Raw genomic sequence first — 20,218 nt, 5'->3', positions numbered from 1 at the left:
GACTCATTTATAATTTTTTTTAACCCCTTTCCATTAATTAGTTTAGCTGAATCTAAATTACTTTGTAATAAAATAAGGGTTTATTAACCTTGAATTTATGCTCTGGTTATAAGATAAACCACATGTGCCACATTAAAATGTTTCTATGAGAATAGAGATAAGGGATGACTCATCGATGCAAATTTTTGAAGAGTCATCTAAATCTATGTAATTTTAATCTTATGACAATTATTATAACGACATATTAGAACAATTATATATAAGATAATCATGAAATCTAAAAAAAATAAAATAAACATTAAGTTTGTCTTATTTTTTATGTGTTTATGTTATATTAATTTGTCAATAATTATTATAATTTATGTAATAATTTATGTAATAATACGTGAGTTAATGCTTTAGTAGTGGGAATAAATATTAATTCTTTTGCATTACATTTTTGTATTTTCCCCCTATTTTTATTGAGTTTATTGTTAAGACTTATTTTACGGTTATAATTTATAACTTTATTGAATTATGTATTCACGAAAGTGCATTAAATTTGAGAAGCTTGTTATATTATAACCTAATATAAAGACACATTTTATGTTTAAAATTTTATAATAAATAGGACATTTCTAAAAGCCAATGTATCGACTCAGTGTATTTTTGATGATTCTATATAAGCCAATATATTATCTCTAATGTATTATAGGGGTTAATAATTTTATAATTTTTAATTTTAAATAATTATCTTTTCTATAGAACAAACTGAACAATCTAATACTTTAGGAGACGCCGACGAAGCTGGCGAGCCGCTTTCTCATGATGAGGAAGTCGTTCCCCAAGGTATGTATTTTTATCGTCTATGAGTACTCAGATTTGATTTTATTATAATTGAAACGGTATTTTAGGTGTTTTAGAACAGTCATCTAGTCAACATCCGCTCCTCCAGCAGATAATTGAGATGGGCTTTCCTCGAAAGGCAGTTCTACGGGCAGTCAAGGCTATGGGAGAATCGGCTACCGTTGAAGCTATAGTCGGATGGCTTTTAGAGCATACGTTGGATAATTTACACGTCGATATTGAATTGGATATACCGATGGAACCGAAAGTAATGAAATATTTATTATAATATACTTATTATTTATATTAATATATGCTTTAGTTTAAGACTCGCGTTGATTTCTCGAGTGATGATGAATACGCTCATTATGTTTGTGATAAAGTAAAAACAAAGCAGATTGTGAGATGCTGCTCTTCGTTTGAAGAAGTACGTATTTGTATGACAATACATTGATAATTAGGTACTATAATATTTATATTGATATGTTTCTTTAGGTGAAACAAGGCGATCTCGGTCAAGTGCTGCGTGTCGATAGAGAAGGACTGCACGATTTAAATCTTCAGGTGGAATGGCATAGGCAGCCTACTTTGTATTGGGTGCGATATATACACGTGGAACTGATATGCGATCCTTCAGAAAACACAATGGCAAATAGCAGTTTATTGCTAGCTAAAGAAATACATTTAGTTCCTGGCGATAAAGTTAGAGTGCGTCCGAGTGTTACGCAGCCTCGTTACAAATGGGGATTTATTGATCATACTTGCGTCGGAGTCATCTCGGCAATAGCCAGCAATGGCAGAGACGTCACTGTAGATTTTCCACAACAACCCGGATGGACTGGACAGCTTTGCGAGATGGAGAAAGTCTTGGATATTCCAGGTAACTAACACATGATTAGAAATGATTTTGTGGAGATTTAATTTGCCCTTTTTTTTTAATAATTTTAGTTGAAGAAGTAAAAATGGTTATCGGTTGGAGAGGTTGCGTTAGATCGGTGAGAGTCTCGTCGGGAGCTTCCGGTGTGGCTCACCTTTTGGATGGAAGTCCACATACGCATTGGCAGAGCGACTCGCCGCGCGGAAAGCATTGGATCAGGATCGAGATGCAGGCTGGAGTTGCTATTAAAAAGCTGGCATTGCGATTGTCTCCCGCTGAGGGTTCTTATTATCCAACTGTCGTATCGGTGCGTGGCGGTAGCACTTTTCTGGATGGAGACCTACGCGATTTAAAAACTGCACAGACTCCAGCGCCAACGTCTCCGCCTCCTTCTCACCATGTAAATCTGACGCTGTTAAATGACGTTAAACAGGTGTGTTATTAGTTTAAAAATTAGTGAGCCATTATTTAACAATATGCATTAATTATTTCTTGATGTTTTGCTGTAGTTTTATCGTTGTATCGAAATTATGATCAAGCAATGTTGGAATGGCGGAATCTATTCGAGGGTTCACGGTTTGCATATAACAGGCGTCCGACTACCTCAATCTCACGCTGAAGCTTTACAAGTAATATATTTTTTATTAGTCGGTGAGACGTTAGAAGTTATTTATTTAAATTAAAACCATTGTGAATATTTATATTTTTTAGGCAATGAGCTTTTTATCTGAAGATTGGTGCGATAGTCAACCGGCTTTGACCACGTTATACACATCACCAGATCTACTACCTCAGATACCCGATGACAGTCCTAAAGTATTTGTGTGGGGATTGAACGATCGAGGACAATTGGGCGGCATAGCCGGTTCTAAAGTCAAAGTTCCGACCTTACAAACCGCTTTCAGCATGCTGCGACCCGTTCAGATCGACGGCGGTTCTAAAACATTATTTATAGTATCGCACGATGGAAAAGTACGTTAACACTTAATTGACTCAAGAATTCTCGAGAAATTTTGATGAATGAAAAAATGTATGTATTACAGTAATGTACAGGCGGCCCTCGACTTTCGCACATAATTGGTTCCTGAAAATGTGTGCGAATGTTGAATGTTCGAAAGTAGAGGGAAGTAAAAAAAAATTGAAATTGTGTGTATTTTAAAATATTTATTAATCAAGTAAATATAAGATGATTAAGAGGCGCTTAAGAGACACGTTTAAGTGGGGTTTGCTGGTGTTTCCTTTGAAAAGTTATCAAGAGTTAACTGTTTTCCACTATTCTTTTTCTTTTCTTCATATAGTATTTTATAACATGCTATGTCTTTATTGATCGCCCTACGCACTTAAGATATGCGTTCTCCATTGGGAACACAATCTTCATTAATATTTTTAAATTTGTCAAGATGCGTGAAGGCTTCATTGATATTTTTCATTGTTTAAGAGTTTTCCAAAATAAACCTGTCTCATCTACATTAAATATTTGGCTAGAGGAATATTCTACATCTTCAATAATTTTGGATAATTAGGAAATAAATTCTTTTGCAGCATCTTTATCCGCATCAGCTGATTCTCCAGTAAATTTAATATTATGAAAAGAATACCTCATTTTAAAATTGTAAAACCAACCATTACTTGCTTGAAAATCTGTGTTAAAATATTTTTTTAATCTATCCTTCCAATCTTTGTGCAAACTAAGAGCTTTTGCTTGAATAATTGAAATACCCAGAGGGACATCTTTTTGATGTTGGTCATCGATCCATGATGACAAAGATTTTTCCATTTCATCTATGTTTTTTTTGCCATGTTGTTTTGGAAACATATTTTTAAAGATTGTGGAAATATATCTTTAAATCCACAATTTTGAACGTATTCCTTAATTATATTTTTATTTTGCAAAATTGAACATATCGTAGACCTGTTTGTATCGTACGAACGTCCAATTAAAGCAAAAGATTCACCGCTAACAGAACGTCTAATAATTTCCATATTTGTCTCGAATCGTGTGAACTTTATGAGTCCTTAATTTATTTTTGTTCGTATCAACACTGAAGTTTTTCTGTTTCTCACTCATGTTTATAAATTTTTAAAAAAAAAAAATTGAATTTAAAAAAAATGTTTTTTTTTTAAAATGTGCGAAATAGCGAATTGTGCGAAAGTTGAACGTCCGAAAGTCGAGGGCCACCTGTACAGTAGACCCCCAATAACACGGTAAATTGGGGACGCGCTATTTGGGTGCTCGTTAAGCCCGTTAATGTTAAAGCGAGGAGAATATCTCATCACATGCGCCTGATTCATACGTACGTATTACAAAAAATTGTATGAGTATTTTCTAGTCCCCCAACTACACGCACCCAAATAGCACGTTCCTGATTTACCGTGTTATAGGGGGTTTACTATATTGCAGATAAATGTTACATATTATACTCTTTAAAAAACACATGCCATCTAAAATAGAATCAAACATCCTCGTTCTTTTTTTTTTTTTTAAATTTCGGACATGAAAATATTCCTCTCGTTTTGTATTGATGTTGGTTTAATCGACAACAAGGCTTCAAATAGCACTGTATATTATTTGTTCTCTTGCCCGTTGATTCAAATGTTTTGTATTCTTTTTCTATTAATCCGTAAGATGTTGCTTTTTTTACACTATTCTCTGTAAGTCTGAAAGAAATTTATATCTCTAATTGTTGCGCCAATGATAAATTTTCAAGTTCTTTAATGGATTCTAATGATTTAATGGAGTCGCGAGGGTCCTTAAATTCGTCAAGCCATTAAATAATCTGCGAATAATTTCTTTCCTCATTTTATTGTACACATTTCTGCTTTTGAAGAATAACTAAAGAAGTCAACGTCTGGTTTCTTCGATTATATAATTTCTCTTTAATTGCCTGTGGAAATTTCGAGCTTAGCTCAAAATTGATATTTTTTACAATTGTTTTAACAATAATTTTATGGCTCCTTCGGTTGTCAGTTCAAACATATTTGCATTATCACGTTAGTATTTTCTAATACTCAATTTTGTGATTAAAAAAAGTATTGAAAGACAATATTATTATTAACTATTTAGATTAAAAATTGTGAAGACTGTAAAAAAAGTAGTGTTAATTTTTTAGTGTCTAGAAAGTTCACGGTTATTTGGAAAATGTGATATTTTTTACTTTAATAACAATTTAGTTATTAATATTGAATATATTCTTAAATCTCAATATGTAGGAATACTACTCATCCCGCTGATTAGTCAGTAGGCTTACCGAGTAGTAATACCCATCCCGACGATCATGCTTAATGAAACTATGTGTTAAATTGCTGCATGTTTTCAGTTGTACGCTTGCGGCGAAGGCACCGGAGGAAGACTCGGTTTGAATCATAGTAACAACGTATCGACACCGCTAGCAAATCCATATTTAACCCAGTACGTCATTAAAAACATAGCTGTCCATTCGGGCGGTAAACACGCTTTAGTTTTGACTGCGGACGGCAAAGTGTTATCTTGGGGAGAAGGCGAAGATGGCCGTCTCGGTCATGGAGATAAAAAGTCTCTGTTGAAGCCGAAACTCATAGATGCGTTGGAATCGATGCGTATTGTAGCAATAGCGGCTGGATCGGCTCACAGCGCTGCTATAACAGCGACGGGACATTTGTACACTTGGGGCTTTGGCGGATACGGTCGTTTGGGTCACGGAGATCACGCTTCACAGCTCAATCCGAAGTTGGTCGAAGCTCTGACGAGTGAGCGCGTTATTCAAATAGCCTGCGGATCTAGGGATGCTCAGACTTTAGCGCTGACCGATCAGGGAAAAGTGTACTCTTGGGGCGACGGAGATTTCGGGAAACTTGGTATGATTTTATTATTGTTTCTTCTTGGATTGAAATCTGTTTAATGCTTGATATATATTAATGAATGTTCTTGTTTAAGGACGTGGCGGCTCAGAAGGATGCTCATTACCACAGAATGTAGATAGACTCAACGGCATGGGAGTCATACAAATTGCTTGCGGTGCTCAATTCAGTCTTGCTCTTACATCTAAAGGAGAAGTGAGTGAATGTCTTTATTTATAAATTATGTTTTTCATAATACATATATTTATTTATAACATTTAGGTATGGACTTGGGGTAAAGGTGACTATTTCCGATTAGGTCACGGCACGGACACTCACATTAGACGGCCGGCTTTAGTGGAAGCACTCAGAGGTCGTCAAATCATTCATATCGCCGTCGGTGCTCTTCATTGCTTGGCGGCGACATCTGACGGACAGGTCTTTGCATGGGGCGATAACGATCACGGCCAGCAGGGCAACGGATGTACTGCTGTTAATAAGAGACCCAATCAAACCGTCGGATTGCCCTGTGCCGGCGGTATCTTGAGAGTAGCTGCCGGTTCGTCGCACAGCATAGCTTGGACTACTGCGAAAGCACCTTCTTCGGCGTCTCCGCAACATTTACCATTCGAAAAGTCAAGAGATGCGCTCGGCGCTCATAGTCTAGGTTTATACGAAGCTGAAGATGCAGCTTTAAAGCAAAATTCTTTGAAACCGTTGAAAGAAATACCGTCTCTAGCGCAACAGGTATTAGTTCTTGAACCATTGGGCTCTAGACAGCATGCGCTCTCTTTACTTCTGAGTGCCGCTCATATCCTTCAATCGCGCGCTATGATAGTCGAAGCTCTTCGTCCCCATTGCGTTCTTTCCGGAGAAACGGCCTTCGCATCGCCTCCCACGCCGGAAGTAGAAGAAGAACCGCCGCTGGAAGTTGCCCGCGAAGGAGGCGGAGAGGCACCAGCCGAGCGCCATAATCTCATAAACGTATGATTTTAAATTGTTTTAAAATATACACTAATGACATTGTACTGATCACATAAAAATTATAGAGCTGCGTCAGTAGTCCGTTGAGCGGATCTATGAGTTCCCGTCATTCTGCGAGGATGTCGGCTAGCGCTGTGTCCGTAGCGGCTGTCACCATGCCGAGTCCACCTCAAGATAAACCTCCTGTAAGCATTTAATTTTAACAGGTCTTCGTACGTATTTGATTCAAGGCCATAAGTATTTTTTCTACACCCGTGTCTCGAAGCTTATGCTGTTCTACTCAGGGCGGCTCGTTCTTAGGTGCCATAAAGGTTATAAATTATTCGAAATAACTTAGATTAAAAAGCTTTAAATATATAGTTATTATATATTTAAGGGTATCGACATATAGTAGATAGCACGGTAAATTGGGCGTGTAATTGAGGGACTAGAATTTTTGTGCAAATGTGTTATTGGGGGTCTACTATACATAATTAAATTATGAAGATCAATTTCTTACAACATTCATAAAAAAAATATTTAACTACATTAGAACTTTGACTAGTTTGAAACTTTAAGTTTCCCAAAAAACTTCAAAATATTGTGTAGAACACAGATTGAGGACCATCGAAAAAGTAATTAATTTAAATACATTCAATTATGAAGATAGCACATAACATTTATTTTAAACACACCGCCTAATTCGATTATCACCTTTACTTTTAAAAAAACCTGAAGTTCATAGAACACAGTGGGAGTTTATTTTGCGACACTCAATCTGTGGCTCTCAAACTATCGATTTAAATTATATTTTTATATATATTACCTATATAAACATACAATATATATTTTCTTTTCCATTTTACTTGACATTTGATAAACTATGTAACCAGGAATGATCATAGTTTAATTAAAAAATCTTGGGTCATAAGCTATGAAACTTAAATTAAAAATTTTGTGGATAGACAATGTTTATAATTTACAACTGCTAATGAATAACAGAGTATCATAAAAAATGTTAGGTTAAAAAAGCAGTTGATTTTATAAATAAGTTAAAATTTTATTTTATTAATAATAATTGTACATATGTATATAAATAAACCTAAATATGAATAGTAATATTTTATATCTTTGAACCGAATTTTGACCAATAGAAGAGCGCAAAAAACAATTATCACTACTCAGAAGACAAAATTCACGTCAAAAGCAATAAAATCGTGCCGTCGCTGTTGCAGTAGGTACGCTCGATAACGAGCGTTCATACTACGGCTTATAATAATATTACAAATTAAATAAGGAACATATGAAACATATAAACCGAATTTTTCCCAATAGGAGGGCGCAAAAAACAATCATCCCTTCTCAGAAGTCAAAAATTCACGTCAAAAGCAATAAAATCGTGTTGGTGACGTCGCAGTGGAAACTCTCGGTAACGACTTTAATGCTTTTGACGTTTATTTTCCCCTGAGAGATGAGTTGGCTTAGTTTGTATTTTTGACTTGATCTAATAAAAGTTCTAAAACTATAAAATTAGTTTTAGAACTTTCATTAGGTGAGGTATGGGTTTGAACAGAAAATGTACGTTTTGCAACTGTCAAATAGAGTTTAATAGACATTAGAAAAGGATATAATTTCACTACCACTATTCATATTAAATTATATTTTCGCTAGTAGAAATATATATTTACTTTACGAATGAAATTACAGCTCACTGAAAAATAGAGGCGGCCATTTAATTGATATTATTATTCATAATTAATGAAATACATCAAATGTTCGATTAATAAAAAAAATCCGAAGATATCCTTCAATTTATAGGTTTTTTAACTGTTAATTATATCGAAAGGATCGACTGCTAAAGTCCAGAGACCGCCATTTAATTGATAATATTTTTCATAATTAATGAAATACATCAAATTTTCGATTAATAAAAAAAAATCCGAAAATATCTTTAAATTTGGTTTTTGTTAATTTAAAACTGAAGTTGAATCACCCATTATATATTAAATCAAAATTAATTGAAATTATTTTAGTGACGCTTGTATCCACAGCTGATGCCGAACGTTGTAGCACTCTAAAAGGTATAAATTCGGCTGGTCAAGATCGGTTGAATGCTCTAGTCGTACTTGCTATTCACAAGAAATCTAACATCTGATCATATGAAACAAAGAAGAGCATAAAACATAAAATACGTGTATACAGTAGTTACGTGACATTTGCACATGTCATTTTGACTGTCGTTCTATGTCAGCTGTGCTATTTTCAACTTTTGAATTGAAAGTTAAGCTGAACAACGACATACTGACGACAAATTGCGTGCTACTGAAATGTGTGATTGATCAATAGAGTTTGAATCTATCTCGGTCAGTGTTTCAGTGGTATAAAACATTTTTTATTTAATTTCTATTATTGTATAAAAAAGGTAGTGAGCTAAAAAGTAATAATATGTCTTTAATTAAATTATAAATGGTTGCATTTCTCAAAAAAATCTCATAGCGACTAAATAGTTCAAGTATTTATTAAACTCTATTTTATATTTTTTCTGAATTTATATGTTACTTATTCTCTTAGTCGTATCTGTCTTTATTAAAAACTTATTATGATTTGTCACTATATTATTTAATTTAAAAAAATAAAAATATTTTTTTGGCTCCTGGCCCCACCTGTTTCTATTGTCACAAGTGCCACTGGTTCTACTAGGTCATTTTTCAACATCCGCTATATATTACAGGTATCGTTAGATGACTTCACTTCATTACTTGGAGAGACTGAAGCTCGCGGTTTCTTAGAGCTGTTACGTTTAGCTATATCAGGACGGATCGGTGCTTCCAATAGTGTCCCCGTTCTTACTAGTGTATTATTAGGTATATATATTTTTTATACTTTACTTATAAGTTTATTAAAACTAATCAATTACTTGCCATTTTTAAGCTATGTCTTCCGGTAATGAAGCAGTGAGAGAAACTGTACGCGAGGCATGCGTTAGCGAATTGGAGCAAGCGGGTAATGCTTCACCGGCTCCACGTCCCGTTATGCAAGAGTCTCCGCATCCGTATCCAGACGATTGCTCACTCAGTGGTAAGTAGTATATAAAAGTAAGTGTTGCAGTGATGTTTCTTTGTATCAGTTATGATTCAATATATATTTCAGGCGAAGTTAGAATACCTGGCGCTGTATCTTTGAGAATAGAATTCGACAGAATGTGTTCAACGGAGCGGCGTCACGATTCTCTCACGCTGATGGATTGTCACGATCGAGTCTTAGCTTCTCGATCAGGACGAGATCCTCCCGATTGGGGGCCAGACATTACTGTTACAGGTACTGTACAATAATTTTCAAACCTAACCAAGTATTTATTTGATTAAATTTATATTAATCGACTTTCAGGCGATTGCGTTAGATGGCGATTCACTAGCGACACGTCTGTAAATGGATGGGGATGGAGATTTACCGTTCATCCCATAATGGCCTTCCATAATTCTAACGTATGTTACTATTTTATTGCACTACTACATTCGGATTATCAACTCTAATTCTCTCCATTTAGGACATGGGATCCGATCGAAGAGTCTTATCGAATGCTTGCGTCGACTTGGCCATGAAATTACTAGTCACACCGTTACCTCCTGATCATCCGTTAACTCCCCGTTTATGCGCTGCGCTCAGCCACTGTCTACTTCTACCGTGTCTGAGTAAGTATTATATATTATAAAATATTTACGATTGAATCTACTTATTTATTATAATTTTAGGCGCAGTGCAACGAGCGTGGGCTGCAAAAAAATTAAAATTGCAATCGACTATCGGGTGCGCAATCGAGCTATCGCCGATTAGTCTCAAAGGAATACCAGCGGCTCTCATCAATCAATACGAATACGAAGAGCCTTTAGTGAGAGCCGGATCTCATTTGATGCATTCGCATTACTTCCGCGAAATGACCGCTTTGGCATGTCAATTGCAAATCGATAGTATTGTGTGCATCGGTGCCGAGACTGCTCATTGGTCGTGGTTCCGTCGTTATTGCTTAGCTATGAGAACGGCCGATGCTTTAATTCAAAGGTAGTGTAAAATCCTACATAATTATTAATTACATTATTAATATTTTGTGTTGCTATAGGACAACATTACCGACGTCGTTTTGTTTGGAAGTCAGCAAGAGAGTCACTGAAATTGGGGCCACTACTGGCACTAATACTGCTATGTTAGACGGAGACGGATGCATGTGGGAAGATCACAGCGTCTTTACTAGACAACACGACGAGCAATTGCTGCAGTGGCTCAATAAGTATGCTCCTTTGATGCAAGTTGTATTAATTAGAATTTTTTTAATGATGGATTATTGCTTTAGACGACCTCAAGATTGGTCTGTGTGGTGGGGAGGCGGTGGTGGAGTCGTTTACGGCTGGGGGCATAATCACCGAGGACAATTAGGCGGAATCGAGAGCGCCAAAGTCAAGCTTCCGACTGTTTGTGAAGCGTTATCGGCGTTACGTCCGGCTCGATTGTTGGGAGGAGAGCAGACGCTCATGGCAGTGACGCACGATGGAAAATTATACGCTACGGGTATTTTTTAAGCTTCGTAGCAATCACCATTGCCGATTTAATTTTTGATATGATTCTAGGATATGGAGCTGGCGGACGATTAGGCATTGGCGGTACTGATTCAGTTCTAACACCGACTTTAGTCGAGTCTCTCCAGCATGTTTTCATAACAGAAGTAAGATTTGAATGATCTACAGTAGTCGATGCGTGATTTATTAATTATTTTATTTATTTTAGGTTGCTTGCAATTCTGGTGGCAAACATTGTCTAGCTCTATCTGCTGAAGGTGCTGTTTATAGTTGGGGCGAAGGCGAAGATGGAAAGCTCGGACATGGAAATAAATTGTAAGTATATTTGACGTTTTTTTAAATTTATTTATTTAATTAAATAAAATTAAGATCACCCTGTTAAATAATAATGTTTATTATATAAACATTCTGTTAAAATTCTATCCCTTTCTACTAATATTTTCATTATGGTGTGATTAAGAAGTGTTTAGTTTATTCTTAAAATATTTAGTTTTTTAGTTACAGTATTAACTATTCAATTAAGAAAACTTACAGCTTTGACAAATGGTGAACGGGTTTATTTTGGCCAATTAGGCCTTTGAATAAAAAATACCGGTCCTGTTCAATATTAAAAACTTATCTGCTTGACTTAACGTTCCTCACCATGCATTTGAATGAAGATAATGGTCTTTGTTTAAAGCAGGGGTTGCCAACCCGCGGGCCGCATGCGAACCCGCTTTTAAAAATTTTCTGGCTCGTGAGATTCATTATGCTTTTACAAAATATATTTATTTTATAATGACCAATACACTATAGACAACTTTTCACTCCAAAACAATGTCTATAAATCTATTTTTTAACTTGTTCTGAATTCGACATGTTCTGTTTCGTCACAATTCATATGCTCTATGATATAAAGGTTTTTGAAGACAACGTAATTGTTGAACCGCCATCTTGTTTCAAAATGGCAGTTAATCAAAAAATCTTTGTTAATAATTTTGCCATATAATTTAATCCTAATGCTAAATTAAATTATAAATACTTAATTTAAAACAATAATTAGCTTAAACTGATCTCAAAAACCAAACGACTCACCCAATTTTTCAAGTGTCCAGTCTCGGGTGTTGCTGATACATTTTAGCCTTTTCTTTTTTAATTTTTTTTTAAAGTCACAGTTGCTCTTGTAAATAATTATTTTGTATACATCTGATTCAAACCTTCATTTAAAAATATTAAAAAACACAAGATATTCACATTGTGATTATTTTACAGGCAATACGACAGACCTAAATTAATAGCTGCATTGGTCGGAGTCGAAGTAGTTCGCGTGGCTTGCGGTGGTGCTCATTCAGCCTGCATATCAGCTGCTGGACAACTTTACACCTGGGGAAAAGGCCGGTACGGACGTCTCGGACATGGAGATTCCGACGATCAGCTCATCCCAAAATTGGTATTGTTTTATATTGTCATATCAAATTATAAATAAATAAATTATTGCTATAAAAAAAATTAACTTATATAGGTGGACGCATTAGTAGGATATCGTGTAGTGGATGTGGCTTGCGGCTCCGGCGACGCTCAAACACTATGCATAACTGACGATGACAACGTATGGTCATGGGGGGACGGAGACTATGGAAAATTAGGGCGCGGCGGATCGGATAATTGTAAGATTCCGCTGCGTATCGAATCACTGGCGGGCTTAGGAGTGTGCCGCGTGGAATGCGGATCTCAATTTTCGGTTGCGCTCACGAGATCCGGCTCAGTTTATACATGGTAGTCTTACTTTATTTGATGATAATATTGTATTAATATTATCTTTTTATAATAATTATTTTATTGTGAAGGGGCAAAGGCGATTATCACCGACTCGGACACGGGAGTCCCGATCATGTGAGAAGACCTCGTAAAGTACACGCTCTTCAGGGGCACAGAATCGTCTCTATAGCTACAGGTGAGATTTTGATTTATTTGATTGCTATGAGTGATACTAATTGTTTTTAATTTATAGGTTCGTTACATTGTGTCGCTTGTAGTGATACTGGAGAAGTTTTCACTTGGGGTGATAATGATGAAGGACAGCTCGGAGATGGTACAACGGCGCCGGCTCAGAGACCGAGACCGGTTTTGGCTTTACAAGTGAATCATAATTTATCTTATAATATTTTTATATTGATCCATTGCTTAATGTTAAATTGTATTATAGGGGAAAAAGATCAGTATGGTTGCTTGTGGTTCAGCTCACACTGTAGCATTGTGTCGAGAACAAGCTCGCGCCCCAAAAGCACCGGCTCCTCCTCCGTTAGAGCTTCATTTATTACATCAATTGCCGGCGTCTGCTCTTCATAATAGACTGGTTCGTATATATGTTATTATAAATATGCATCACTTCTCAAAATCATAAAGAAGATATATCCGTAATTTACGTTTTAACGTCAAATTTAAAATATAATTTCGTAACTTTGTTAGTAGTAGTTGAAAGAAATCTTTTTGTCTGTTACGTTCTGCAAATCACCGCGTATATTGACCGTAAAGTGTTAAAAATTATTTATATACATTTTTATTTTCTTGGTACGCGATTCAGTTTTATTGTAACTGATATTATTACGAATATATAATACGTGGCATATATTCATAAAAAAAATCTGTAAACATTGTCTTGAAAAAAATTTTTTATCTGAGTTTTGAACCTCTGAAATTTTACATATCGATTTTTGTCATCTATTTTCGTTAATATAATATTAGTACCGTCTTTGGCGAAAGCTCTAAAAAAATAAGTTACAGTAAATACGCAGTTTAACTTGTGATTTTGTTATATGAAGTTGAAATGACGAAACGCACCAATTTATGCACACGGTATTCAATGTGTTAAGTAAAAAATTCAATATTGCTTATTCAAGATTAGTTAAATAGTCATATCGGCTGACGGAAAATTACTTTGCACACCAGCGAATCAAAATATCTGCCTCTGAGTTAATATAAAAAAAAATTCACAAAAGCCGAATAATATATAAAAAATACGTAAAATAAATAAATGTAATTTAATAATAAAAAAGTATTAAAATATACTAATACAAAAAAGTAGTAAAATAAATCAAAGCAATCATTGATTTTTTTCTATAATTTGCTATAAATGCAATATAAAATAATAATAAATAAATAAAAACTGTAATAATAAAATTAACCCACTCCAAGATGTCTACTAACAAAAGTGTATAAATTTACTCACTACTCAAAGTATGCGTCTTACGGTGATATTTTTTAGTTATTTTATTGGAAATCTTCCATCATAACATGAGAGGCGTTAGCCTTATGCGTTACAACAGGGTCAACACAATTGACAAATATTATAGTAGTGAGATATCAGACAAATCAAATCTATTATTACAACTTATAATAATTAATAAACGATTAGTTCGATTTTATTACTGTGTGAGATTAGGTAAATCTAGGAAAACCTAATCTGTGATGATCGATCAGAATTTAATAATCACTTATTCCGATCGCCTAGACATGATAGAAATTAAAAACTCCAGGGTCATAATACTGCTATGAAGATAGCTTAACCGAAATATTTAGAAAAATGTTTTGAAACTTAAGTTTAAATTAAAAATATAAATATGTACATATATTATTTTTGTAAATTATTTCAGGTGCTCCTTCATCAAGCGGCCGAAATATTAATTCCATTACTACCACTACTCACACCAAAAACGATAGAAAAACTACGATCGCTACTGCCCTATCACGCCAAAGAAGCCGCTTTCAGAAAAATTATAATGTCGACAATGGTTCGTGACAGACAACACGGGCCCGTCGTCGAATTGAGAAGATTCGGACGGCGGCCCCGATCGGGAGCTCAAGCTACAGCGCGTACCGTCTTCGGTCAAATGGTACAACGACTACCACTACTGACGCAAGAGGCCCTCGCCTTACCGCACCGAGTCTGGAAAGTCAAGTTTGTCGGCGAAAGCGTCGACGATTGCGGCGGCGGATACAGCGAATCCATCGCGGAGATGTGCGAAGAGCTTCAAAATGGCACAGCACCGCTTTTGGTCAGAACGCCCAATGGAAGATCGGACTCCGGCGCCTCCAGGGATTGCCTATTGCTCGATCCTTCGGCCAATTCCATTCTAAATCTAAACATGTTCAGATTTTTGGGCGTTTTAATGGGCATCGCCATAAGGACGGGTTCTCCGTTGGGTCTGCATTTAGCCGAAGGCGTTTGGAGGCAACTGGGCGGACAGCCTTTGAGACCGACCGACTTGGCGGAAGTAGATGCCGGATTTTTACCAGCTCTCCTGTGCATCAGAGACATGCCGCCCGATCATAATGTATGAATTATCAATGTATAAGATTGCGATCGAATCTAATTATTTTTTATCTTGCAGGAGTTTCAATCGTTAGAGCTACCGTTTTCTACGCCTTCTGCGTCCGGTAAAGAGATTCCGTTGAGTCGGAGGTATCGACGCATCGGACCTGAAAACCGACACGAATACGTCAATTTAGCATTAAACTATAGGTGCGTATTTTCTTTTCTTCGACATTAGGAAGAATTTATTTTTAAATTAATTTATTATTTTATTTAGATAATATATAGATAATTGTTTTTATACAAAACAAATTTAATCAAAACATACATACACAAATGTGTTTCTTTATTTTTCTGGCTAAATTTAAGGGGGCAAATGCCCCTATCTGCCCCCCCCCCCCTCAAATTACATCCCTGTTAAATTGTCTCTATTTCTAGTATTACATCTATGTACATCTTTATTTCTTATTAAATACTTATATTTACCCCCGGAGATTGAGTTGTACATTTTTAATTTTAATTTTATAATTTTTTCAAGTAGAAAAAGTTAATTTTTAATATGAAAAACTACAAAAAATGTACTTTTTAATTTTTTGCGATACAGTACACCCCCCAATAACACGATAAATTGGGAACGTGCTATTTGGGTGCGTGTAGTTGGGGGACTAAAAAATACTCACAATTTTTTGCAATATGTATGTACGTATAAATCAGGCTCTTGTGATGAGATATTCTCCCTTTAGCTTGCTCACACATAAAGTAACGGGCACCCAAATAGCACGTCCCCAATTTACCGTGTTATTGGGGGGTCTACCTTAGTTCTTTAATTTTTTAAATTTAGTGTGAAGCAATAAATGTAATTACAATGTTCCTTAAAATTATTTTTTATCTGCAATGACTCCTAAATGTTTTATATTATTATCTAACATATCTTTATAATTATTTAAAATACATTATTTTTAAACCATATTTATATTATACTTAATTAATTATTTAAGTTATCTGCAACTTCTTTAATAAATGTTTATTGAATGATTCAGACTTCACGAGTTTGATGAGCAAGCAGCTGCCGTAAGAGACGGTGCTTCGAGAGTTGTTCCAGCTCCGTTACTAGCATTATTCAGTGCTTCAGAACTAGAAGCACTGGTCTGCGGCTCACCAGACATACCGTTAAATGCCTTAAAATCTCTAGCAACTTATAAAGGTGAGACTATATTATTTTTAATATTTTTTTCGTATTGGTATAATTAAATGTTTTTAATCAAACTAGGAGTGGATTCAAACTCGCCGCTCGTCCAATGGTTTTGGGAGGTCATGGAGGAGCTGAGTAGCGCCGAGCGAGCGTTGTTTTTGCGCTTCGTTTGGGGGCGCACTAGATTACCGCGCTCGCAAGCCGATTTCAGAGGAAGAGATTTCGTCTTACAAGTGCTCGATAAATATCAGCCTCCCGATCACTTTTTGCCCGAAAGCTATACGTGTTTCTTCTTATTGAAAATGCCTAGATATTCGTGCAAGATAGTGCTACGAGAGAAATTAAGGTTAGAAATTTTAACTTTATTATCAAAAAGGTTTTGCACAGCTGTTTTTGTATGCTTGGCATGCTGGCAAATGTGTTTTTTTTTTTTTTTTATTTCAATAATATAAATAATTGCACAGACATACAAATTATATATAATATACATGTTTATGGTTTATAACCATTTTCATGTTTACAATTTAGTTATTAACTACGTTTGTGGTTATAATTTAATATAATTTAAGCATAAGTTAATAAACTAGCATTAATTTTTTCATAAAGAAAAAATATTTAACATGTCTAATTATTTATATTTTTTCAGATATGCTATACACTTTTGTAAAAGCATAGACACCGATGAATATGCGAGAGTTGCTCTCTCCGCCGCCGATAGAGCTTCGTCAGAAGAGAGCGGAAGCGACGAAGAAAGACCATAATTTTATTAGTAACAAGTTTTTTTTGTACAGCTATTTATTTCGTTGTCGTAATAATTGATAGATTGATGTGTGCAATATACGATGTTGACATTCAATGTCTTAATTGTGTTTGTGAACGAGTCGGTAAAATTTGTGTGTGAAGCGTTTAGGTGTACGATTTTCAATCACAACCTCAAAAAATGATGGTGCGTAATTTTTTAATCGAAAATGGATAGTTTTTATCAGAGTGAGACAAAGTCAATGTAGAGATTCTGATTTGATTTATTATATTTATATATATATATATAGTATTTTGTAGTCATTTTTAATTGCTTTAATTGTTGAATTGATACTGCCAAAAGTATTGATATATAGTAATATATTGATAATTGCAAATAATACCAAAAAAGGCTTGACAATTGTTCGGCGACAATTTTAGAGTTTTATCTAATCTTTTTATTTTATTTATATTGTATATTGTAATGTATTAACGAACGCTTTAGCTTACTGCGCGTAGTCGATCCATGTTTATCAAAGTACAAATTGAAGACGATTCTCAGAAATTGTTCCAGTGAGAGGAAAGAGTCGCGAATTTTATGTATGGAAGTCTTAGTTTTAAAAATTTGTTGCGCTTTAACATTTAAACACCAATAAAAAAAACAATTTTTAAAGCGTCGTAAATATACGTAAAGTATTTTATTCTCATCCACTGCATAAAAGCACTTCTTCGATTATATATTTTAATGAAGAAAAATATATATGTAAATTGTATTTACATCTAAAAAAGTACAATCTTCTCTGAACAAATTGAAAAAGTCATACCTTATCTACGTATTTTAACACTTTTTTATAACGAGAAGCATTTATTTTTTCTAATGAATGTATTTATTATAACTATGTAAAGACCATATGTGATTTTATTCTATAATACTCATTTTTCTTATACACAATTATTTTTCGAGATGTATGCGTGTGAAAATTATTTTATAATACGCAACATAATATATTATATATTATACATATATAAGCAAATTCTAAATTGCTCTTAAAAGCTTCGATATGTACGTCAATTCATTCCTATTTTTTGATTAAATTAGCATGATGTGTATGTGTGAGAGTGCATGGTGTGAAATACACAAATCGGATAAATAACTGTAAACTAAATAGATCTCATGTGAAACTCCTTTATCTTTATGCGTATTGATTTTTGTTGTTTATGTTTTCTCCCATACTTTTACAATGTTTTTATCTGATGATTTTTCTTATTTATATCGAAAAATGAAATTACATCTGATTGTTATTTTGTGTATAAATTATGATTTATATATTTATTTATCAGTGTATATAAATTGATATAATTGGCTTTTGGAAAGTTTATTTATTTATTATTATTTTAATTTCCAGTAGAGTATTAAATAGTCGCACTAAAATATAAATAAATTATTATATAATCGATCACGCTGTGATTATTATTTGTTTTTGTATGTTAAAAATATCAAATAAATATTGTGATTTATTAGGATTTCAATAAATTGCTATCATCGATTTGGTCGTTTCATTACTTTGCTATTTTAATCCTTTGAGGGGTATTGTTGTACATGTATGTTGCTCGATGAATATTTATATATAATTTAAGAAATAATCAATAAAAAAATGTATTAAAAAATAAAAGCAAAAAATTAAAAAGGATAAAATAAATGTTATATTAATTTTATAAAAAATATTGAGTATTGATATAAAAAAAATCGACAAAAGTCGAATCATATATTAAAAATATATAAAATAAATTAACGAAATTTAATAATAGAAAAGCGGTAAAATATATAATTGAGACATACTAATACAAAAAATCAAAGCAATTAAACGTTGAGAATCACTGATTTTTTCTATAATTCACTATAAATGCAATATAAAATAATAATAAATATGAAAAAAAAAGTGAAATTAACCCACTCCCAAGTGTATACTAACAAATGTGTATAAATTAACTCACTACTCGAATGATTTAGGTTATATATAAATTCCTTTCATGAAGTCACAATAATGTTTGTGCTATGTGTATTACACATAAGAAGAAAATCGCAGCTTTAAAATGCAATTTACAATAAATTTCGAGGCACAGCTGCACAAAAAAAATATTGCTCTTAGGAATTTCGCAATCCTTGACGATTAAAAATTGGGACAAATATTCACGGAAAGATAGAAAATGGCTAAATTTTTTTATATAATATATATTTATGTGTATTTATTTAGGTTTTTTATGCTAAAAACTTGCCGACACTCTAGTAGCACTGGCGTGACGGACTTCCTTCTCTGATCTACCTTGGCGGGTTCACACGCCGGTGTTCACTATATATTTATATAAATAACATATAACAATTAATCAATAAAAAAACTACTGCAGAGACTCAATCTGTGTTTATAACTACGTATTAATTAAATATTAATCACCATCTGGTGATCAATACTTATTTGTAGGTTTTAACCACCAGATGTCGTTATAACGAGTTATAACGCATTGGTAATAATTATTGCATAACATAGTTTTAAGCACTATATTTCACAATACAGATCATGCAAGGTGTTTAATTTTCAATGATTAAATTAAATTTATGTTAGTATTTATATTGTTAAGGCCAACGGAGATCGGCCATATTGTAAAAAGAGAAACAGAATTGCTGCCAACTTGACAGTTGACTTACGTAATTGTCACATTCGTCGGGACGTCATATTCCGCCGAATATCAGTAAGTATTACGTATTTTATACGAATGAAATAGATGGTATTAGGAATTGAATTGCTTGTGAGTTTATGATGTGTATATCTACATTACGTCGAATGCTCATAACCTAAAAATTAAATCGTTTTTTTCATATCGATTATATTATTGCAGAAATGGCACCCGAACCAGAATTGACGGGCATCTCTAAATATTTCAACAGT

At 34.1% G+C, this 20,218-nt stretch overlaps 1 protein-coding gene across 2 annotated transcripts in view; it reads left to right on the top strand.

The window, feature by feature from the left end:
* HERC2 (E3 ubiquitin-protein ligase HERC2) overlaps window positions 1-18,818 on the top strand; it is a 35,639-nt gene extending 16,821 nt beyond the window's left edge. The window contains exons 39-69 of one of the 2 annotated variants that reach the window (XM_088196967.1): window positions 772-828; window positions 894-1,093; window positions 1,148-1,252; window positions 1,321-1,705; window positions 1,774-2,135; window positions 2,212-2,331; window positions 2,414-2,674; window positions 5,020-5,536; window positions 5,616-5,734; window positions 5,801-6,502; window positions 6,568-6,687; window positions 9,213-9,345; window positions 9,413-9,559; window positions 9,632-9,799; window positions 9,869-9,966; window positions 10,029-10,173; window positions 10,234-10,540; window positions 10,599-10,766; window positions 10,830-11,044; window positions 11,104-11,198; window positions 11,261-11,367; window positions 12,304-12,481; window positions 12,554-12,807; window positions 12,879-12,985; window positions 13,043-13,170; window positions 13,238-13,387; window positions 14,685-15,365; window positions 15,423-15,553; window positions 16,384-16,547; window positions 16,614-16,881; window positions 17,182-18,818. In XM_088196967.1, coding sequence (XP_088053093.1) covers window positions 772-828; window positions 894-1,093; window positions 1,148-1,252; window positions 1,321-1,705; window positions 1,774-2,135; window positions 2,212-2,331; window positions 2,414-2,674; window positions 5,020-5,536; window positions 5,616-5,734; window positions 5,801-6,502; window positions 6,568-6,687; window positions 9,213-9,345; window positions 9,413-9,559; window positions 9,632-9,799; window positions 9,869-9,966; window positions 10,029-10,173; window positions 10,234-10,540; window positions 10,599-10,766; window positions 10,830-11,044; window positions 11,104-11,198; window positions 11,261-11,367; window positions 12,304-12,481; window positions 12,554-12,807; window positions 12,879-12,985; window positions 13,043-13,170; window positions 13,238-13,387; window positions 14,685-15,365; window positions 15,423-15,553; window positions 16,384-16,547; window positions 16,614-16,881; window positions 17,182-17,296 — 6,707 coding nt within the window. In that variant the 3' untranslated portion in view covers window positions 17,297-18,818. Of the gene's footprint in view, window positions 1-744; window positions 829-893; window positions 1,094-1,147; window positions 1,253-1,320; window positions 1,706-1,773; window positions 2,136-2,211; window positions 2,332-2,413; window positions 2,675-5,019; window positions 5,537-5,615; window positions 5,735-5,800; window positions 6,503-6,567; window positions 6,688-9,212; window positions 9,346-9,412; window positions 9,560-9,631; window positions 9,800-9,868; window positions 9,967-10,028; window positions 10,174-10,233; window positions 10,541-10,598; window positions 10,767-10,829; window positions 11,045-11,103; window positions 11,199-11,260; window positions 11,368-12,303; window positions 12,482-12,553; window positions 12,808-12,878; window positions 12,986-13,042; window positions 13,171-13,237; window positions 13,388-14,684; window positions 15,366-15,422; window positions 15,554-16,383; window positions 16,548-16,613; window positions 16,882-17,181 lie in introns of both variants that reach the window. The other variant, XM_088196966.1, reaches the window with a different exon arrangement.
* Window positions 18,819-20,218: the final 1,400 nt, after the last annotated feature.

This window comes from Plectrocnemia conspersa, unplaced genomic scaffold, assembly GCF_051122295.1.
Source record: "Plectrocnemia conspersa isolate PC_06_02 unplaced genomic scaffold, ASM5112229v1 ptg000011l, whole genome shotgun sequence".
NCBI lineage: Eukaryota > Metazoa > Arthropoda > Insecta > Trichoptera > Polycentropodidae > Plectrocnemia > Plectrocnemia conspersa.
The sequence above is the reverse complement of the archived record's forward strand: the minus strand, read 5'-3'. Positions and strand labels throughout refer to the sequence as shown.